This window comes from Staurois parvus, unplaced genomic scaffold, assembly GCF_062004578.1.
Source record: "Staurois parvus isolate SC_StPar_1 unplaced genomic scaffold, SC_StPar_1.0 ptg000298l, whole genome shotgun sequence".
In the NCBI taxonomy this organism is placed as follows: Eukaryota; Metazoa; Chordata; class Amphibia; order Anura; family Ranidae; genus Staurois; species Staurois parvus.
Window position 1 is genome coordinate 10,708,730 of NW_028318094.1, and position 24,084 is coordinate 10,732,813.

Sequence of the window (24,084 nt, forward strand, 5' to 3'; positions counted from 1 at the left end):
TGCCTGCATTTTTACTGTTCTTTCTGCCTGGAAACTGAGAAATGTACATGGCATCCAAAAAGCGTCCCTTTAGGTCAAAAGCAGTTTTAGATCAGCTAGAGAACAGCGATACTAAATCAGAACCACTTGCAGAATTGAGTGATAATGATTTGTGGGGAAATTTTGTCATCACACTGAAAACAATTTTGTGACTTTGCTCAGTGATGTGCGAACTTGGCTCTCTATTTCAAATTTCAGTGTTTTTGGTTTGGTTATATTTATTTTATTATTTATGATCATTAAATTATAAGTTATGATTTCGTGTTTCAAATTTTAACATACCAGGGATGTTTACTAGACTCTTGTTCGGACAGATTTCAGTGAGTTTTTTCTAAAATTTTACAGGCCTACAATAAAAGAAAATACATATTTCCATGCAAAAAATGTACTGCTTTGAGCACAGAAATATGGACATAATCAGACCGCTAGGGAGGCTACTTGGATGGATATATATATATATATATATATATATATATATATATATATATATATATATATATATATATATATATATATTTGGATGCAACATCACAGGACGATTACCCAGGCACTCTCTGAAAGTTGTTTCACAGTAGTACTCAAGTTCCCTGGTAAATTCGCATGACTTTCAGGTAGCAGTAGTGTGATCCAAGACTTAAACTGGCCACATGGATTGAATTTCCACCAGTTCCCGATAAACCATCTGAAATTTGCTCCGTAAGTATCCCTGTTGGCTGCCTTCCTCCCAAGTTGAATGGGAAACATGTCGGCTAAACAGCGTCTGCGAGTCTGCTTTCAAAATACAAGATCTACAGCAGGAAATTAGGAGGAACCTGTTAGGCCAATATAGTTATATAAAATCTATGTGGCCAATTTAAGGGCTAGGTTCACCTTTTGCACCATGTTACACTTCTGTTTAGTGGGTAACATGGCACAAATACCTCCCCTCTACCCTCACACTGACATTCACTATCTAATTGTCCTGATCACCAATGCTTTAAAAACAAAATATCATTTAATTTTTTTTTTTATTTTTACAATGAAAACATTATCCTCTTTATGGCAACATCTGGGGTCTATAAGACCCCAGATCTCTCTTCCACCCTGGAAAGCGGGAGCCAAAAAAAATATTACAAAAAAAAAAGGCAGTGTTTACATGGAAATGATGTCATGACAGGGGGGGGGCGGCAGCCCTTCCCGCCTCCTGTAAAAGGCTGATAATCTGCTGGGATTGCTTTTAAATGAAAAGGCATCGCCGGCTGAAGATAAAAAAAAAATAATAGAGGTTATGGCATACAGCTGCAACCCTAACCCCCAGTATAATCTCTTGAATCCAATCACATACTTGTACGTGATTCGGCATCAAGTGGTTAAGATATTGACAAATCTGTGATGGATCATTATACTTGTATGTTTAAACCTTATTTAGGACCAACAGAAAAATCCTGTTTGTTTTCATATTTTTAGGCTGTCTTTTCTGGTAAATATCCATGGCTTTGAAATTCTAAGTGAATTAGTTTTTTTGTGCTAAGAACTATTTGACCTTTTTTCAGCTTGCATGAAATTTCGTGTTCGTGCTCTTTGAGTGCTGAAATAAAGCAAGGGGTGTTGCTGTATACATTTTAAGATCTGACCTTGGACCATAACAGTCCAGTGCTGGCCATAGGAATGTATGCTTAAAACATGTTCTGGACACAGGCACAGGTACCTGCTTGTAACTTTAGTTATCTTTATGAGCATCCTGCTTGTCTGAATACCCGAGACACTCCATATGTTAATGGTGGTTTCTAGGAATTACATTGAGTTCTGCTATGCCCTCTATTAACAGGCATGAGGGGAGTAGCAGCAAATTGTAGCTAACATGTTGGGCACCTGGTGAAGATAAATGAAGGTGCAACTTAAGCGCTCTTAAAGTCTGCAAATAGCAGAAATAGTGTGATAGTGTGAAGTTAAATTTGAGAAGTATGCTTTACTAATGCTGTGACTTTCTTTTTAAGGTTTGGACCACATGGAATCCCTGTAACCGTTCATCCTAAACGAGAATACAAAAACAAACCAGAGGAACCTATCCAGGTACAAAGCACATCATTCCAGGAAGACACGAAAAAAGAAATTAATAATGAGGATGGAACTGCAGATGCCTCTCCCATCCAACCCAGTGAGCCCTGTGGAGTTCATAACCTGTGGACTTCAAAGCCTCCTCCACTTTTTCATGAAGGAGCTCCTTACCCCCCTCCTTTGTTTATCAGGGACACTTATAACCAGTCAATACCTCAACCTCCTCCACGTAAAATCAAGAGACTCAAAAAGAAAATATACAGGGAAGAACCCACTTCGATAATGAACGCTATCAAGCTAAGGCCTAGGCAGGTATTATGCGACAAATGTAAAAATGTTGTGGCAGATAAAAAGGAGGTCAGGAAGACTGGTACTGACTCTTTTAAACTAGAAGAAGGAAAGCGGAGGAGGCATGAAAGTGTAACTACTGTGAATAAAAAACTCAAAACTGATCACAAAGTAAATGGAAAAAGTCAGAATGAAAGTCAGAAGCGAAATTCAATGTCCAGGGTTACAAATCTTAGCCATGGTCGTGGAAAAGTGGTCAAAGTGGCTTCCCAAATGAATACCACAAAAGCCCAGCTGCACACAAAAAAGGTACTGCAGAGCAAAAATATGGATCACGTAAAGGCAAGGGTAGTATTAAAAATGGCCAAAGAAAAGGCACAGAAAAAGCAAAAGGACGCATCTTCCTCTAAAAACACCCACAACAAAGTCCACTTTACAAGGCGCCTTCAGAATACAAGCTCAGGGACTCTTCCACCAAGACTACGTATAAAACCTCAAAGGTACCGCAATGAGGAGAACGATTCTTCACTCAAGATTGGACTTGAGAGTTTGCGAAGCAGCAAGATCGGTATCAAGCCCCAGACTCGCCACACTGCCACCCGTTCAGCAGGTGAGGCCCCTTCAAATGGCCCTCAAGAGGCCAGCAGTGATATTCAGAACACAAGTGTCTGTGTACCACCTGGCGAACAGGATGAGCAGCAAACACTGAGCAAGCAAGGCAGCAAAAGCAATATTACAGTTTACATGACCCTAAATCAAACGAAAGCCGACTCTTCCAGTGCTTCAGTGTGTAGTAGTGATAGTACAGATGATTTGAAATCCATCCACTCCGAGTGTAGTTCTACTGAAAACTTTGATTTCCCCCCAGGCAGCATGCATGCACCTTCTTCATCATCTTCCTCCTCTTCAAAAGAAGAGAAAAAGTTGAGCAATTCCTTGAAAATAAAGGTGTTTTCCAAAAATGTCTCTAAATGCATGACCCCTGATGGCAGGACCATATGTGTTGGGGACATCGTATGGGCCAAGATATATGGCTTCCCATGGTGGCCTGCCCGTATTCTTACCATAACTGTCAGTCGGAAAGATAATGGCCTGCTTGTGCGGCAGGAGGCCCGCATATCATGGTTTGGGTCCCCAACCACCTCCTTTCTTGCTTTGTCACAGCTGTCCCCCTTTTTAGAAAACTTCCAGTCCCGATTTAACAAGAAGAGAAAAGGTCTTTACCGCAAGGCCATCACAGAGGCAGCCAAGGCTGCCAAGCAGCTCACTCCAGAAGTGCGGGCCCTTCTGACACAATTTGAAACGTGATCCCTGCCACACTCGTAAGGTAGGCAAGTTTAGTGGTTGTTTTTTTTTTTGTTTTTCATAGCTTAGACATATAAATATTTTTAAACTTTTTTTATGTGGTCTTGGCTGGAGTGAGAGATCTCCTTTTTGTTTAAAAGTCTGCAGAGCTTCATTTGTGGTAGCCCACATTTCACTTCACTAAAGATACCTGAAAGGAACAAAATTAACTATTTATGCAACGACAGGTCTCTGCTAAACAAGCTTCAAATGGCACCATGTTCATGTACTTGCCATAGCCCCTGCTTGTTAAGGTGGACCTGCCAACTGTACAACTTTTTTTTTTTTATTTTTATTTTATTTTTTTTTAACTGCCTGTTTGTCATTTATTAGATCACCTGTGATAGTGGATTCATGTTATAAAGAAAATATAATGTACATAAATTAGATTTACAGTGTAGCATTTTTATTTCCTAAATTTATTATTGGGGCGACCGCTTAGATCAAATCTTAAAATAAATGTGGCCAGCTTGAGATGGTCATATTGAACATAATTGCTTAAAAGGATAAAAAAAATCAGATTTTTCTCCTTGCTCCTTTTTTAAGATCTGTTCTAATTACGACATGTTGTGATTTGTTAAATGTCTCATTGTTACATTTTTGGATGTATCTCTTTCAAATGCATATTTTTTTCCAGTTTGTTTTTCATTTAAGGTATCTGTTTGCAGGTCAGAAGTTATGAAACAAATGTAACTGTATTGCTCTGAAATGTACAAAAAGTGTAAATAAAAGCCACTAAATCTGATTTTGTTTTGTGTGTTACTGAGAACTTTGCAGAGCAACTGCTTCTTAAAAGCTGCATGTAATTCACAAGGTTCCAATAAAAGAATATTTTGGGGAAGAAATAAACTTGCATTGAGAGGGCTGGCACTTCTGAGGGTGTGATGCACAGCTGCATGATGAAAGGGAGTACAGTAATTAAATCTTGCTTTTCCATATAGACTCAAAACCACTCATTAAATGCTAATTGTAAACATATATGTATATTTAATTATGCAAGTCAGTTTTTTGTTTTTTGAACGTTAAAGTGTGTGCAAAGTTTTTTTTTTTGTTTTTTTTTTTATTGCAGTGTTCTTGCTGGAGAGATGCACCCTTGTTGTTGCCACTGTTTTCTCCAGAACAGAGTGTAATGGGATATACAAAGTTTAGAGTTGTCACATGAACAGCAGCTGAGGAAATATTCTATTTGAGACCCCTGACACCTGTTTTTAGTGTCAATTATCAAAGGGGGTGTTTCCTCTCATTTTATAAAGATGTGGTCTCTGAGACAGGAATTGACGAAAAATCTTCTTGAGACAGGAATTGACGAAAAATCTTCTTGAGACAGGAATTGACGAAAAATCTTCTTGACAGTACACGGACAGTTAAAAAAAAAAAAAAATAAATTAAAAAAAAACTGGGGCCTTAGGTTGTTCTACACAAACATAACTATTGACTTTACGTTGACTTTAAATGTTTTTTTGTGAGTTTTGGTGGCAAATCCATTGTCTTGGCATCAGTCAATTAAAGGGTTTTCTATTTTATTACTATTTTCATATAATACGATTAATACAAATTCAAAAAGAGAATTTATTTGTGTGCTTCGTCATTACCATTCATTTACATTTTTTATTTTTAAATATCAAATCTGGGGTCAATCAGGTTGGAATGTTTGTGTAAAATTTGTGCTGTCATATTTATTTCCCTACTGCACAAATATTAAAAGCGTGCATGGGTGAAATTCTTATCCTTGCCATTTTCTGGGAAGATTTAACAGTTTGTTTGTTTTGTGTGTGTTGTTGTTGTGTTTTTTTTGTATATAATATCAATCAACAAAGCGTCATATTTATAAAGCGGTAAATGTGACCTTCACCATGCTTTCTCTGCAATTTAATTTTAAACCGTGTGCATCAGAAAGATGCACATGTAGTGAATGTTTGTTTGAATGTCACATTCACTGCTTTTATAAATATTTGGGCCCGTTTTCACATGGGTGGACCAATCGGACCCTCTATTGTCCTTTATGGAGCAGCGGATGTAAACAGACCCCGTTTTACATCTGCCTATATCCAATCTGATCCATCCCACTAAAAACAGATGGATGAGGATCTGTTCCCCATCCATCTAGCAGATCAGATGGCAATCGGGTGTAAACGGACAGGCCATTCTTTTAAATCCGACCGCCCATAGAGGACAGCGGGCTGTGTCCATTCTGTGTAATCTGAGCTGACATGGACCAGCACGGATTCCCAACTGAGCAAGCGAACACCTGACAGTCCATCTTGTGTGCAGGGGGCCTAAGTGTTTTTGTTTGTTTGATGCATTTTTCACAACACAAATATTTTATGCAATGCTGAAAGGAAACAGTAAAGCTGGCCATAGATGGTTCAAAACTCATCTGGTCCAGCAGAGACCAATTTGATTGTTTTATGACTTGGGTACAACCAGCATGTCGGGTTTTTACAGCCAATTATTGCCAGCGGCTATAACCACTAGCAATAATCACTGTGTTCTGGCAGGGACGACTCCCTGAGCCCTTGCTGGGAGAATACAATAACTCTGCGGAAGGGATTGTCCCATCAACACTGTTGATTGGGATTTGTACGATTTTTCTTTCTTGCAACCAGTAGTTAAGAAAATCGCATCATCTGTGACCTAAGAGGATGTAACAGGCCTTTTTATTTGTTTATAGTGCTCTGTTACAAACTGCTGAGAAACCAACTAAACATCTAATACGGCACCAGTTAAAAGTGCAACAAATTCTGATCATAAAAGCTTAAATCAAAGGGTGGTCTTACACATCATGATGCAAAAATTGGTGATTTAAGGTTACTAATAGCAACTAAAAATAGTTCAAGTTACCTATACAAGCCTACATATGGAACAAGGTAGTATTTTAATTTCCTGGTATCACATAAGCCCCAGATTGTTTTGCATATATTTATGCTTATGGTGTATTCAAAAGAGATTCAATCTAGAAATGTTATCAGGCACTAATGTGCATTGAATGTGCTTATCCATAGAATGTTTTGGTGTTACAACTTGAAGAAAAACGGAATGGAAATCAGAAGCATGATCCTAAATCTTTTGAATTAGGGAATTATCAGCTGCACATCACAGCTATTTTATTTCACTAATATTGCATGAAATTTAACTTTGTTTTCATGTATTCTCTCCTGCAAACAGAAACTACAATTATAAGTTTTCATAAAGATATACATTTTTTTTTTTTAATTTACGTTTGGTCTGTGTTTGAGGATTTTTTTTTTTAATTTTTTTTTCATTCATCTGAAAGTGGACCATTATATGTTGAGTATTTTCATAATTCTGGTATCTTCTTTTATACTTTGGTTTTTCTTTAAAAAAAATGTTTTCTTCCCAAATGCAGAAAATTGAAGGGTTTTAGGCCTCATTTAAAGTGTCTACAGTCTCTCATTTAGCATCATCCACACAGTGATGATATCCCCTTAGGGGCACACCTGCTCTGCCCCCTTCATCTTTAGTATTTACACATAGACCTAGAAGCATACAAATAGAAATCAATTATGTAAACACATTTATAATCTATATATTGGGGTTAGCTTTACAGTAATAACTGCATGTAGCTACTTAACAGGCAATACAGCTTCCTTGTAAGGAGAGTGGGTGGAAACTTGCAAGTCATTCTGTACAGGCTTGTGGCCAACTGTGTATGCTGGGTTATAACCTAGATAAGGTGTATTGGTGTTTGCATATCAGGAGTTTAAAGAGGGACTTCAGTGTCTTTAAAAATAAATACATAAAAGTCAGTAGCTGCAAATACTACAGCTGATTACTTTTAATATAAGGACACCTACAGGTCCAGCACTGTCCTCACAAAAAACAAAAACAAAAAACAGTTCTTCACTGGGGTTTGGGTCCCTATCACTGGCATGTTTACTAATGGAAGCTGACTGCTACTTCACAGCCTGCTTCCTGCTGCACTGTGCTTTGTAAATGGTCCGGCAGCTTTCTGGGGTCAGTGACATGTCCCAGAAAGCTGGGGGGGGCAACTGTTATTCTTTGCCAAGTTACCCCAGAAGAGGAGGTTCCGGGCTGCTCTGTGTAAAAAGATTGCACAGAGCAGGTAAGTATAACATTTATTTTTTTTGTTAAAGAAAAGCGGCTTTAAAACCACTTTAAGAATCATGGTTGTACATAGGGACATAAATAATTTTCATGTCTTCCCAGTCCCTCTATGTATGTATCCTCTCCCCACCATGCATTTCAGTGATGGCTCAGAGTTCAGACAGGCTCTGATACAGCCTGCTACATACACTCACTGACTACTTTATTAGGTACACCTGTTCAATTATTTGGCTGATTAGCAATTTGTGTTACCAATCACATGGCAGCAACTCCATGCATTTAGGCATGTAGACGTGGTGAAGACGACTTGCTGAAGTTCAAAGCGAGGATCAGAATGGGGGAAGAAAGGAGATCTAAGTGACTTTGAACATGGCATGGTTATTGATGCCAGACGGGTTAGTATTTCAAAAACTGATCTATGGGGACTTTCACACATAACCATCGCTAGGGTTTAAAGAGAGATCCGAAAAAGAGAAAATATCCAGTGAGCAGCAGTTGTGTGAACGAAAATGCCTTGTTGAGGGCAGACTGGTTGCTGCTCCATTCAGATGGTAGGGTTATATTTTGGCATCAACAAAATGAAAGCATGGATCCATCCTGCCTTGTATCAACGGTTCAGGTAGCTGGTGGTGGTGTAATGGTGTGCAGGATATTTTCTTGTACTAGCAAGATGTACCTAACAGAGTGGTCAGTGAGAGTATTTCAGTGTAGGATATTTTGGGTTTGTTTTGCCCAAAAAAAAAGGGGGAAGCTAAGTTTTATTTTTAGGTCTATTGAATGAAAGTGTACAAGACCATCTATCAAGTGCACAGAGGTAAAAAAAAATAACCAAAAAACTCCATGTGACCTTCTGAGTCTCCCTGGTAATGAAACAAGTGTCACTGGACAGGGAAAAAGCAGCCTTTCGCCTGGTTTACATGGGCTTCAGCTTGTATAGGAGAAAGTTTTCTTTAAACCTTTAAAATGCCTGTGAGCTCCTGTTTGGAAATGTTATACACATATCTTAATGGGAGTGCTGATTGTCACTTTAAACAAGCTGCTAGCAGGCTTCAGGAGGCTTTCAGCAACCTTCAAGTTATGCTGAAGCCTGCTAGCAGCTTGTTTACAGTGGCACTCAGAACTCCTATTAGGATCTGCGTTCAACATTTACAAACTGGAGCTGAATGGTACTTTTAAAAGCTTCTAAACTGTGTCTGTCTTCATTTCAAGCTGCAAAGCAACACAATGTGATTATTTTAAAGGGGGGTATTATTTTCTATACCCACTGTATATATATATCTCTGTGCCCCACAATGCAAAATAAATTACCATGTGTTGTGGTACACTGTAATTGGCTGTTGGGTTAATTGCTCATGTGTTTCTGCAATGCAAAGGTGTGAATGGAGACTTGGTCTATGACCCTTTGTGAATTCCGCATAATAAAGCTGATTTACTAAAGAAGTTCAGAAACTTCACACAATAAAATGTATGAATAGTCACTTTAAAGTGGTTCTAAAGTTGAAACGTTTTTTTTTTACCTTAAGGCATTCCTTGCATTAACACAAAAAATGTTTAGGTAACAATATAACCTCCATGCCTAGCCCTACAGCCCTCTGCCTTCCCCCATACTTATGTTGAAATTAAGCCTGCAGGTGTGCCCCCATATCAAGTGTCTTGTCATGCGGGCACACAGTGAAGGAGGAGCCAGGAACTCTGGCGTGGCACCTGAGAAGAGGAGGTTGGTTTAGGGCCCCTCTGCAATTCTATTACACAGAACAGGTAAGTCTATCATGTTTGTTGTTTTTTTTTTAAATATACTTTACAATCCCTTTACCCAATTATGTGAAAGCAAATTCCTGTTTACTTAAAGTGTTACTAAACCCAAGATCCAGCATTCACTATATCTGTTCTCCCACAGTACACGGAAATGCAATTATGTTAGTAAATATAAACTGCTAAATACCTTTTCTCATCAGCAGTTAGAGTAGTCTTGTTACTTCAGCAGAGCACTGGTTAAAGCTTGTAGGAGGAGTTTTCTTTCTGCTCTAGAAGGATGTAAAACCCCTGACCTCTGTCTGGACAGTGCTGATTGGCCCTGTGTTGGTCACATGCACTGTCCCGAGAAAAAAGAACCTCTGTAGCAATACACTAAACTGAGCATGTGCGGAAGGGCTACAGGATCAGTCTGTCTTATCAGCATGGACATTTGAACAAGAAGAGGGGCAGAGAAGAAAGGATCAAACAGCCTTTTTACACAATGCAGAGGATTAACCCCTTAGGTTCCACGGTGAGTATAACAAGCATGCTTTACTGCATATACAGACTGATTTTACTGTTGTGGGTTTAGTAACACTTTAATTCATCTGCTGCCACCTCACTGTAGGAGCACACTCTGTGTAGGTTCACATGTTGGAGCTTACTGTGGTGATTGAAATCACTACCCCTCCCCATGGCATAGGGTTTGGTGCTGGGCTGCGCAGGTTCAAGAACTGTCACATGGTGTGGCCACATGTTCCTCCATATGTTCCTACATACCCAGAAGTGCTGCACCATTATAGCAAAAGAGTGAGGGCTCTGATAGAGTGGAGGGAGAGCAAGAGTGCAGATGGATGTGTACCTTTTGAGGAGGGTTATTGGCTGACCTCACTTTTTCCTGAATGGCCCAAGGGACTGTCTCTTTAGTGTAACGCTTCTACATTTAAGCAAGATTTATGTTTGTTAGATGAACATTATAATGAGAAAATGATCAAGAGATGAAAAAATGAAGGTGAAATAATTACTGCAGCTTAGTGAATTGACCTTTGTATTGTGAATTGTATTTATTGAATGCTGTTACAAATGTTAGCATACTATAAAGCGTGAGACCAAATAATACCCTTTTACAATTTTTTTTTTTTTTTCTTTCTAGCTAATACACTAGAAGCTACACGCTGATTCTCACAACGGCAAGGTCCATTGGAATTTTTCTATGGTACATGTAAAGGAATAAAAGACATTGTTTTTGTGTCTGTTTGGAAAGTGTGAAGTATAAAAAAAATGAGCTGTGAAAAAAGTATAACTTATACAGATTGTTAATTCTATTGTAAATTTTATTTAAAACAAAAAATAGTTCTAAGAATATTGCAAGACTGAACGCATGAGTCTACAAATTTAGTTGAGAACCATATTCATCAAACTAAAGAGTTTTCACAAACCTTTTTTTTTTTTCCTCTCCTATGGAATTTTATTAAGTTTATTGAGTTGTGACTGCAGTTTGTTTTTTTTTCTATTTAATTTGTGAAGTTGTGATTTTTTTTATTTGTTGTGTGTGCAATTTGCCAGTGTTACGTGCAGTTGAAAGCAACTGGACCAGGAATAAACCCATGCAATGAAGAAAATGGGACCAAGATATTTTTGGCGAGGTCTTCAGACAAAGTCAACCTGCACTGGACCATTAATACTTTTTGGACTTATTCACTAGTTTAAGATGCTTTGGTAGGAATTTTATTAGAACCACATGAACCCCTAAAGCATTCCCAAATGATATAAAAGCCACATACCTTTTGCTGGTCACAAAAGAGGTGATTGGTCGATGTAAACAAAGTTGTTCTAACAAATAATGTTGAAGTACTTGAATGATGAACAGGTCCTCTGTGATGAAAACTAGTCATTCACCGATAAAATAGTCAACAGTGATCTGTTCAAGTATTAAATAGTTTCTTGTTATTCTGCCATTTACTTTGATAAATGAGAATTGTGTATGGCATGCTTACAGTGCTTAAAGAGACACTCACCTGGCTTTACACTGCCTTGCTTTGCTTTTACTAAAGCACAACTAACCCGTGTTTTTTTTGTAGGGGTTAGCTGTGCCTTCATGTAGACTTCTATGAGGTCCTGCAGTTTCAGAAAGTGCAACAAAACCTCTGCATGCTGCATCATTGGTGCGCTTTCTGAAACCACACCAAAACCATAGGACATCATAGAAGTCTACGGGAAAGCAAAGCAGAGTGGGCCCACACCGAGGCAGTGTGAAGCCACCCTTAAGTATAAAGTGGCAGTGTCTGGAGAGTCTATTGCATTGCACAGCATTGACTAAGAGGAAGATAAAGTATGGATGATGAGTTTAGCTACAAGCCATCACTGTCCAAGGAAGGTTGGACAATCTCTGCAATGTGATTCTCTGGGAAGAATATTTCCACGTGATGATGATTAAATTGAATATCTACCTGTGGCTAGATGCACAACATGTATTTCTATGAGACCATTCACACTGTGCAATTAGTTGTGAATTGTTGCAATGCGATTAGCTGCTTTGAGGCTAGATAGAACTGAGCTGTGTCCAGGCATGACATTTCACACATATGAGTGATTAGCTTCATTTTTTTTTCAATAAATATGTAAAAAAAGGCCAAGAAAGAGCTGGGTTTGAGGGAAAAGCAAACAGGAAGTGTACCTGTGGTCATTTTGGATGATTCCAGGTGGTGCACACATATCTAGTGGCACATTATAGCTGCTAGAGATCTTAGCCATGAGGCTATTAAGCCCCTGTGCAAGACAGGCTATTGAATGTCCTGGCTACTCAGACCACATAAAAAAGGGCCTAAAGCCCTGTACACACTGGCCAAATATCAGGTGGTATTGGCCGGTTCAACAGAAACTGGCCAATATTCAGCCCGGGTGTACATCAGCTGGTATGGCAGAAGCCAAATGTTCGTTCTGTCGAAGGGACATGACTGAAAAAGGCCTGCCGGTCAGCCTCTGAGAGCACTGACTGGTGTGTTCTGGGGAAGGGGGGCTGTTGAACAAAAAAAAAACTGACAGTGTGTATGAGGCTTTAAGTGAGAGGTTAGCAGTCCAGATTCTGACTGCCAATTGGGCATCCCTTTTAACAGCATGGTCACGCTGCTCTCTGAATAAAGGCAGGAAGAGAATGACAAATGATCTGAAAATCATGGCCTGTATCAGGTAATGTGACCACAAAAAGGGGGAAAAATTGAAAATCATATCTAAACACAAGCATGTGATCGTATGGTACTTTTGCATTCAATCACGTGATAAAAAGTATCTAAATATTCCAGTTTCAAAACACGCTCAACAAATCACCAGTGTGAAAGTGGTCTAAAAGTTAAGCTTGGCCCCTCCATTCTTGCATCTGCAAACTCTATATTGGTTGCTCATCTCATTAAAGGCTAAGAGGGAGGCAGGGAAAGGGGCAGAGCCAAGCTTAACCCATATGGTAAAAGCCAAGACTTGTGCATTGCAAGCTGCTGTTAACTCTGCATCTACCAAAATTCTGCCATGCAGTTTTCACTATGTAATCAGACTGTCCAGTCAATTATGAACAACTATCTGCAAGGCTAAGGGTATTGTCCAGTTTTGCATAGCATCCAGTCAGCAGGCTGCTTAAACATTGCTATGTATTAGGGGTGTATCATTATTTTCCTTTTCAGTATAAAGTCCTAGGTTAATGGCATTTACACCTTCATAAAAATGCTACATAAGACATGCTGAACATCAAAGAGCAGATATACAGTTGTGTTCAAAATAATAGTAGTGTGTTGAAAAAAGTGAATAAAGCTCAAAATCCTTCTAATAGCTTTTATTTCCATGCACACAAATGCATTGGGAACACTACACATTTTATTCCAAATCAAAACATGAAGAAAAATATATCAAATTTGTGTTTTTCCTCTAACAAAATTGAAGAAAAGTGAATATTAGACTGTTCAAAAACATAGCAGTGTTTGTATTCTTTACAAACTCAAACATTCACTATATAAACTGAAAAATGTTTGAAGATTTTGCTTTCCTTTGAATCACTTAATGAATATTTAGTTGTATAAGCACTGTTTCTGAGAACTGCTGTACATCTGTGTTGCATGGAGTCAACCAACTTCTGGCACCTGTGAACAGGTATTCCAGCCCAGGATGATTGGACCACATTCCACAGTTCTTCTCTATTTCTTAGTTTTGCCTCAGAAACTGCATTTTTGATGTCACCGCACAAGTTTTCTATTGGATTAAGATCCGGGGATTGGGCTGGCCACTCCATAACGTCAATCTTGTTGGTCTGGAACCAAGATGTTGCACGTTTACTGGTGTGTTTGGGGTCGTTGTCTTGTTGGAACACCCATTTCAAGGGCATTTCCTCTTCAGCATAAGGCAGCATGACCTCTTCAAGTATTCTGATGTATTCAAACTGATCCATGATCCCTGGTATGCGATAAATAGGCCCAACACCGTAGTATGAGAAACATCCCCATATCATGATGCTTGCGCAACCATGTTTCACTGTCTTCACAGTGTACTGTGGCTTGAATTCAGTGTTTGGGGGTCGTCTGACAAACTGTCTCCGGCCACTAGACCCAAAAAGAACAATCTTACTTTCATCAGTCCACAAAATGTTGCGCCATTTCTCTTTAGGCCACTCAATGTGCTCTTTGGCAAATTGTAACCTCTTCAGCACATGTCTTTTTTTCAACAGTGGGACTTTGCGGGGGCTTCTTGCAGATAGCTTGGCTTCACATAGGCGTCTTCTAATTGTAACAGTACTCACAGGTAACTTTACACCTTCTTTGTTCTTCCTGGAGCTGATTGTTGACTGAGTCCTTGCCATTTTGGCTATTCTTCTATCCATTCGAATGGTAGTTTTTCGCTTTCTTCCACGTCCTTCAGGTTTTGGTTGTCATTTTAAAGCATTTGCGATCATTTTAGCTGAGCAGCCTATCATTTTCTGCACTTCTTCATATGTTTTCCCCACTCAAATCAACTTTTTAATCAAGGTACGCTGTTCTTCTGAACAATGTCTGGAACGACCCATTTTCCTCAGAATTTCAGAGAGAAATGCACTGTAACCAGCATGTACAACATTTGCTGCCTTCCTTCCTTAAATAAGGGCAATAATTGCCACCTGTTTTTCAAAGAATGAATGACCTCACTAATAGAACTCCACACTGCTATTATTTTGAACATGCCCCTTTCAATTAGTGATTCAATTACACAGAATCATGCATGTCATGACTGTTGGGTCTGTTGGATTTCTATTACTCTACTACACCTGCTAGTAAATTATTTGCCATGTAGAAATATCATTTCTACCAAAAACAGTGATTGATCAGGTTAGTGATGTGTGACTGCTATTATTTTGAACACAACTATATATTCTTTTGACTTGAGTATTTCCAAAAATATAATTAAACAATGGAATCTATTTTTTTTTTCTATTGTCAAGAACAATTATAACTCCTAAAGGTCACCTAACTTGTAATGCTTTCTTTGCAATATGGATATTGCATTGTAATAATGTGCATTAAACAAGCATTTTAATGTGCATAAAAGCTTCGCTCCACGTGTGTCATGATGTGGTGGTCCGCTTTGACAAATAGGGGGGTAGTAGCCCATGTAAAATGAATAGACTGCCCTCATTAAACATGGTAGCACACTGCAGTAGCCTAAATTCAGCCTTAAAATGTATATGTAAACCCTCACCTTTTAAGACAACCCATTCAATTTAAAATAGAAATGAAGAGCAAAACATTTGTGTAGACATAAAAACATTATAAACACCCCCCCCTTTTTTGTAGATAATTACATTATCTCTGTTCTCAGCTGCATAAGATCTAGTGGAGGAAAAACAGCAGCACACCGATCCTCCCAGTGAAAGGCTGTGCGGGGAAGGGGGGTGGTTTCAGGACAATTCTGATCATTGAAGGAGAGCACACTGAGTTCCCAGCAAAGCTAGAGAACTGACCACGGTGTGTTCTGCTTAATGTGGTCAGTTTGTAATAGGAAAGCAGAGGGACTGACAGGAACACCTGGGATGTCACACAAAAGAAGCAATACAAAGAGAACAGGATACTTTTTCATACAAGTACATGGTACAGCAGGGCACATATCGGGAATTTGAAATGCTGTGTTTACATATTCTTTAAGCACACACCTAACACTTTGGCTAATTAAGCAGATTCCAAATGGGCAGGCCAGAAAATTATTGTTGCCTAAAATTTATAAAACTTAATTGAAGTTTACCAGTCCTTAGATGTGGTAGCTGCATTTTTTTTTACCTAATAAACCTGTAATACACTTCCTGTCCCTGGGTGACAAATTCACTCACTCACCTGTATCTATGGAGGCAGTCATGGCTGTTACCCAGGCTGAACTACAAACCTGTTTTCCTCTCCATCTTGATTACTTGGGGGGGGGGGGAGGTTAACAATTTACAGAAGTGTAGCCATCCTGCCCTAAGCCAGAGCGACTCTACATTTTAGTGTTGCAAAGCCTGACTGATAATTCTTATTTGGTCTCCCCTAAGCTCAGTGTTATTATCTGCTTCTGCCTTCCTCTGGGGAGTGTCCCTGGCAATAGTGCATGAAGATACTTCACTGCTGGGTCATGAATATTTAAGTTCCCCTAGCCAACCACTAGGTTGTTTATGTTGGTGCAGACTAGGAGAGGATGTAAATGTTTGGATGTGTCCTTGTGAGCTCTCACCCTTCCCTAGGCTAGGCACCCATCTGTTTTGTGAGACAAAGCCTAAGTTTGAGGGCCTAGGCTTTCAATTGCCTTGCTGGAGTTGGCTTTCCCAGAAGGAATGGTGCTAATCCTGGGAAAGGAGCACCAGGGATGAACTTTGGCTGGAGGCACCTGAAAAGCTGAAATTTGTCTTGGACCTCACAAGTCTGTGCTGCATCTGTTTTACAGTCAAGTGTATGAGAATCCAGTCTGACTTAGGCTACGATCACACTAGCTTTATCAGCAGGTGTCAGACAGGAGTTTGGGAAGCGTTTTTAATGCCTTCATTATAGGCATTTGTGGTGCAGTTTTAATGCTTTGCAAACACCTATCAAATGCCTCAAAAACGCGCATAGGGCATTTGGGGAGCATTAAAAACACTTCCCTAACGCCTGTCAAATGCTGTAGGGGCGTTTGGCAGGAGTTAGAAATAAAGTCAAGTGTGAACGTAGCCTTAAAGGTCCTTTTACCAGTGAAAGTTGCAAGTGTGATTTTCCTGGGGTCTGTCATAGTTTCTGGTTGGGTTGCTCAAGTACTTGTGCTCATGTACTCGACAATACAGATTACTGATACTTTTGCGGTGTGATTTGAGCCCATTGAAAATTAATGGGCCCAAAACACACTGAAAAAAATCGCCTGTGATTTCCCTGTGGATGCAGCGCGATTTCTGTCCAAATCACATGTGGTTTCCCTGTGGATGTGGTGCGATTTGAAGTGTAATTTGAGTCATACAAAATGAATGGCTCAAATTGTACTGCAAATTGCACCACACCCACAGGGAAACCATATGATTCAGACAGGAATCACACCTCATTCCTGTTCAAATCACATGTGATTCTTTGCAGTGCGATTTGAGTCCATTTATTTTGTATGGGCTCAAATCGCACCGCAAAGGTTTTGGAGCATTTGCATGACTATGAGTATTCATGCAAATGCTTAGTATCAGTGCAACCCTAGTATCTGGATTCTAACCTTCTCTCCGTGACTTTATGGCAGCAAACTCTAAATTTTGACTCTAAAGTGACGGTCACCTATCTGTCCATTAGCCCTACTAAAAGTCAAGGACTCTACATCCGACCTCTGTGGGTCCATACTAGCATCTAGTGGGTTCTACAGAAGGAAGATGACTTGTTTATGTTTTAAGTTCAGCTCGCAGAGTGACAAGGCCACTGCATTTCTGGCAAGATCAGAAAGTATTTTCTGATAAATTTTTTCGCTCAAAAATAAAAAAAGACTGCAGCCACTACATCTAAGGACTGTAGGCTACAATATTTTACATTTATGGTCCTGGGATTTTAAAGGCTCTTTAATACTACTGTGTTACCAGTGGGGTCCAAGAGAATTGTAAGAGGCCTGTGGGTGATTCAGTGTGTCAACTTCAACATTGTTTTTGGTCATCCTAGGAATCTTCTTTTTCTACATTTTAGGTTTTATAAAAAAAAATCATTGGAAAAATAAGTTCGGAAAAATAATCAGCAATCCCGCTTTAAAAAAATAAAGTTTTATTAGAGTCCAGAATTGTCTGAGAGTGGAGATGTTTCTAAACCTCAGGATTAACCAAGTCCCTGGGGTAGAGCTCTTACAATTCCTGTACAGAATTTCTCATTTTTCTGGGAAGTTAGAGATACTTTCTATTCCTATGTTTTATTTTTCTGCAATTAAATATACTTGTGATTCTGAGTCCCAACTTATACAGTATATTTGTTTTTCTTTTAAGCATTGTCATCATTTGTCATAATTTCAGCTCAAGAGAATATTGTGTAGCATTAAGATAAAGCTCAATAAAGTAAAAATGTTTATATATTATTTATGTTTTGATGTGATTACATTTTCTTTACATCACTTATATGGTAGTATAGTTCAACACAATCATCCATATGGTAGCATAGTACAATGCAACTCATTCTATTGTTTTGCCAAGTCTTTTGCTTCAAAGGACATTTTTTCCATTTTAGGCTTTAAAATAGGGTTTCTGTATTCACCGTAAAATCCTTTTCTTGGAGTCCATTGAGGCATACAGGAAGTCTCTCACCTTCAGGTCTTACTGCACCTACAGGAGGATTGGATATTGATGGAAAAAAAAAACCTGTAGGCCAGCACAAGAAAACACCTCCTATCACCAGCAAAGCTTGGTTTAGTAGCAAAGCAGTACTGAGAGCATGATCATAAACATAGGCAATTGGGACAGGTGTCCTTCAATGAACTCAATAAAAAGGATATTACGGTAAGTACAAAAATCCTATTTTCTTTCTCGTCCTTTGAGAAACACAAAGTCTTTTGCTTTTGGGGCGTCCAAAAGCAGTCCAACAGGGGCTACAGCAAAGAAACCCTAACCCCAGGATCAGGGATCCAATAGAGAACAGGGGATTGCCTTCAGCTCAAAGAGCTACCTGAAATACCTTACACCAGAAGCTGACATCAGATGAGGCCACAACATTCACCAGGTAAAATTTAGCAAAAGTGTTTAATGAAGGCCGGGTGGCACCCTTGCAGATCTGTGAAACAGTTGCCTAATCGTAAGAAGAACTCTAATATCTAATAGGATCCACCTTGACAGGAAAGGGTGGAACCAAAGCCTTGAGATCATAAGCTTGGGTGATAGTCTGAACCACCTAGAGATGGTGGAGCGAGAAACTGGTGTACCCTTACAGGGTCCACTGGGGATTATTACCAAGAACATCAGTCTTCCTAAAGGAAGCAGTGGCTGAGAGAGAGACTCTCAGCCCGAACCACATCCAGTCAACTGAGGGAAATTTCCTTTTGATTAAATAGAGCCAGATAGTGAAGCAGAACAGCAATGTCCTGGTTCAGGTTAAAGGAAGGCAGACACTAGCTTTAGCATGAAGGAAGCACTGGGCACCAACACCGCTTTGTCCTCTTTTGTAAAACCAGAAAGGATTGCTTGTAACAAAAAGCCACCAGTTTAGACACTCTCCATGCAGGGGTGATGGCTATAAGGAATACCAGAGTTGAGAGAAGAATTTCTCTAATGGGTTCAAACAGCAGTTTACAAAACACAAAAACAGCCAGATTTAAATACCACCGAGTCACATAAATAAACAGTAGAAGCAAAAAGAGAAACTTCCTTTACAATGGTCCTAACTAAGGAGTGAGAAGCCAATGGTCTCTACAACAAGATAGAAGGGGCATAAACCTTGGCGTTGATGAGGATCATCTGAATGCCCTTGATCTGAATCCTGCGAAGTAGATGAGGATAACGTTTTAGGGGAGGTAAGGCAGAGATCAGAGTATATTAAACTCAGTAAGCCACGTCAGAGGATTCCTGTTCCTGGAGACAAACGTGTCCAGGTTTATTTTGAACCTGTAAGCCAGGAGGTTCAGATCTGGCACCCTCCACCTGCAACACAGTTTCTGGAACATCTCTGGGTATTAGGACCACTCCTCTTTTCCAGGTGCTATTGATTTTCTCAGATGTACAGGTAGACAAGGCAGGAATGTGAAGTCTCCTATCCTCTCCGGAGGTTCCTACACGATGATTGATATATGCCAATGATATAAGCCACTGTCTTGGTATTGTCACAACTTAAATTTAAAGTAATAGCCATTTAATTCATATGTTCTTTATTTGAGGGAAAGGGTTCAAAAGCAGCAGTCTGGCCAGAGGTGACCAAAGCAACAAAGATTGGAAATGGCCCCTTTTTGGGAGGTAGACATCTCAAGGTATTTGATGAGAGGCATGTTGAGTATTTGGAAGAATATATTTTCTGCCACACGTTTTTGAAAAATGATGGGCCTCCAAAAACATTCCATGTATGGCCAGCAATAATAATTTCTGAGTTTTCTGTTTTTGACTGAAAAAAAGAACCTAACTTCCTCCATTCACATTGATCAATGTGGATGAGAAAATCTCTTCCAGAAAAAGTTTAAAAAATACACTGCTCAAAAAAATTAAAGGAACACTTTTTAATCAAAGTATAGCATCAAGTCAATTAAACTCCTGGTACAGTGAAGGAAATAAGTATTTGATCCCCTGCTGATTTTGAATGTTTTCCCACTCACAAAAATGATCAGTCTAAAAATCGAATGGTAGGTGTGTTGTAACACTGAGAGACAGAATAGCAACAAAAAATTCAAAAGAAATGCATGTCTAACAAATTATGCACTGATTTGCATGGTCATGAGGGAAATAAGTATTTGATCCCCTTCACAAAACATGACTTAGTATTTGGTGGCAAATCCCTTGTTGGCAATCACAGAGGTCAGACGTTTCCTGTAGTTGGCCACCAGGTTTGCACACATCTCAGGAGGGATTTTGGCCCATTCCTCTTGGCAGATCCTCTCCATTCATTAAAGATTTGGTGTCTGACGTTTGGCAACTCGAACTTTCAGCTCCCTCCACAGATTTTTCAATCGGATTAAGGTCTGGAGACTGGCTTGGCCACTCCAGGTCCTTAATGTGTTTCTTCTTGAGCCACTCTTTGTTACCTTGGCCATGTGTTTTGGTCATTGTCATGCTGGAACACCTACAGTCAGGTCCATAAATATTGGGACATGTGCTTTAACTGCAGACTGACAGCTTTAATTTGAGGGTATTTACATCCAAATCAGGTGAACAGGCAGTTACTCTAGGGGTGACAGGCAGTTACTCTAGGAGAGCTGGACAGAGCCGTAGAAGGTCCTTAACCCATCAACAGGACTCAGAGTAAAGGGAGCTGAATACAAATGCATGCCACACTTTCTGATATCTATTTGTAAAAAATTTTAAACACCGTTCATCATTTTTCTTCCACTTCACAATTATGTGGCACTTTGTGTTGGTCTATTATATAAAATCCCAATAAAATACATTTACGTTTTTGGTTGTAACATGACAAAATGTGGAAAATTTCAAGGGGTATGAATACTTTTTCAAGGCACTGTATGTGTTGTGTACCAATATAACTCAAGAACAGTGCCGCACTTTCACCATAATTATAATTAAACAAGTATGCTTAATAAATCAAAATATATTCTGCATATCATCAGAAATAAGAAAGAAAGTCCCATCAGCCAGAAAGTCCCCTTGTTTGTAGCGCAAATGTTCATTAAAACATATATATAAATATTTTCTTCAACACTCTTAGTGTCTTCTGTATCACACTTGTGTACCTCCACCAATCACCAGATGTGCTCTCACCTGGAGCTTTTGACCTCACATATAATGCTACATCAAAAAGCACTTGTGTCCCTTTATGTGGATGTACAGGTGAAACTCGAAAAATTTGAATATCGTGCAAAAGTTCATTTATTTCAGTAATGCAACTTAAAAGGTTAAACTAATATATGAGATCGACTCATTACATGCAAAGCAAGATAGTTCAAGCTGTGATTTGTCATAATTGTGATGATTATGGCTTACAGCTCATGAAAACCCCAAATCCACAATCTCAGAAAATTAGAATATTGTGAAAAGGTGCAATATTCTCGGCTCAAAGTGTCCCACTTTAATCAGCTAATTAAGCCATAACACATGCAAAGGGTTCCTGAGCCTTTAAATGGTCTCTCAGTCTGGTTCAGTAGGAATCACAATCATGGGAAAGACTGCTGACCTGACAGTTGTGCAGAAAACCATCATTGACACCCTCCATAAGGAGGGAAAGCCTCAAAAGGTAATTGCAAAAGAAGTTGGATGTTCCCAAAGTGCTGTATCAAAGCACATTAATAGAAAGTTATGTGGAAGGGAAAAGTGTGGAAGAAAAAGGTGCACAAGCAGCAGAGATGACCGCAGCCTGGAGAGGATTGTCAGGAAAAGGCCATTCAAAAGTGTTGGGGACTTTCACAAGGAGTGGACTAAGGCTGGAGTCAGTGCATCAAGAGCCACCACACACAGACAGATCCTGGACATGGGCTTCAAATCTCGTATTCCTCTTGTCAAGCCGCTCCTGAACAACAAACAACGTCAGAAGCGTCTTACCTGGGCTAAAGAAAAACAGACCTGGTCTGTTGCTCAGTGGTCCAAAGTCCTCTTTTCTGATGAGAGCAACTTTTGTATCTCATTTGGAAACCAAGGACCCAGAGTATGGAGGAAGAATGGAGAGGCACACACTGCAAGATGCTTGAAGTCCAGTGTGAAGTTTCCACAGTCTGTGTTGATTTGGGGAGCCATGTCATCTGCTGGTCTTCTGTGCTTCATTAAGTCCAGGGTCAACGCAGCCGTCTTCCAAGAGATTTTGGAGCACTTCATGCTTCCTTCCACAGACGAGCTTTATGGGGATGCTGACTTCATTTTCCAGCAGGACTTGGCACCTGCCCACACTGCCAAAAGCACCAAAACCTTGTTTAATGACCGTGGGATTACTGTGCTTGATTGGCCAGCAAACTCGCCTGACCTGAAGCCCATAGAGAATCTATGGGGCATTGCCAATAGAAAGATGAGAGACATGAGACCGAACAATGCAGAAGAGCTGAAGGCTGTTATTGAAGCATCCTGGTCTTCCATAACACCTCAGCAGTGCCACAGGCTGATAGCTTCCATGCCACGCCGCATTGAGGCAGTAATTGCTGCAAAAGGGTCCCAAACCAAGTACTGAGTACATATGAATGCTTATACTTTTCAGAGGTCCGATATTGTTCTACAGTCATGGCCGAAATTGTTGGCACCCTTGATATTTCTCCAGGAAATCATGTATTTCTCACGAAACGTATTGCATTAACACATGTTTTGCTATACACATGTTTATTCCCTTTGTGTGTATTGGGACAAAACAAAAAAAGGGAGGAAAGAAAGCAAATTCGACATAATGTCACACAAACCTCCAAAAATGGGCTGGACAAAAGTATTGGCACCCTTTCACAACTGCGGATAAATAAGAATGTTACAAGCATGTGATGCTCCTGTAAACTCACCTGGGGCAAGTAACAGGTGTGGGCAATATAGAAATCACACCTGAAAGCAGATAAAAAGGAGAGACGTTCACTTAACCTTTGCATTGTGTGTCTGTCTGTGCCACACTAAGCATGGACAACAGAAAGAGGAGACGAGAACTGTCTGAGGACCTGAGAACCAAAATTGTGGCAAAATATCAACAATCTCAAGGTTACAAGTCCATCTCCAGAGAACTAGATTTGCCTTTGTCCACAGTGCGCAACATTATCAAGAAGTTTGCAACCCATGGCACTGTAGCTAATCTCCCTGGTCGTGGACGGATGAGGAAAATTGATGAAAGATTGCAACGCAGAATAGTCCGGATGGTGGATAAGCAGCCCCAAACATGTTCCAAAGACATTCAAGCTGTCCTGCAGGCTCAGGGAGCATCAGTGTCAGCGCGAACTATCCGTCGACATTTAAATGAAATGAAACGCTATGGCAGGAGACCCAGGAGGACCCCACTGCTGACACAGAGACATAAAAAAGCAAGACTACAGTTTGCCAAAATGTACTTGAGTAAGCCAAAAGCCTTCTGGGAAAACGTCTTGTGGACAGATGAGACCAAGATAGAGCTTTTCGGTAAAGCACATCATTCTACTGTTTACCGAAAACGGAATGAGGCCTACAAAGAACAAAACACAGTACCTACGGTAAAATATGGTGGAGGTTCAATGATGTTTTGGGGTTGTTTTGCTGCCTCTGGCACTGGGTGCCTTGACTGTGTGCAAGGCATCATGAAATCTGAGGATTACCAAAGGATTTTGGGTCGCACTGTAGGGCCCAGTGTCAGAAAGCTGGGTTTGCGTCCAAGATCCTGGGTCTTCCAGCAGGACAATGACCCCAAACATACGTCAAAAAGCACTCAGAAATGGATGGCAAAGAAGCGCTGGAGAGTTCTGAAGTGGCCAGCAATGAGCCCAGATCTAAATCCCATTGAACACCTGTGGAGAGAT

General features: G+C 39.8%; 1 protein-coding gene across 2 annotated transcripts in view; it reads left to right on the top strand.

Moving 5' to 3' along the window:
- Nucleotides 1-18,069, top strand: part of PWWP2A (PWWP domain containing 2A) — a 58,386-nt gene extending 40,317 nt beyond the window's left edge. The window contains exons 2-3 of one of the 2 annotated variants that reach the window (XM_089682867.1): nt 2,016-3,691; nt 10,682-18,069. In XM_089682867.1, coding sequence (XP_089538993.1) covers nt 2,016-3,672 — 1,657 coding nt within the window. In that variant the 3' untranslated portion in view covers nt 3,673-3,691; nt 10,682-18,069. Of the gene's footprint in view, nt 1-2,015; nt 4,454-10,681 lie in introns of those variants that run through there. The other variant, XM_089682866.1, reaches the window with a different exon arrangement.
- Nucleotides 18,070-24,084: the final 6,015 nt, after the last annotated feature.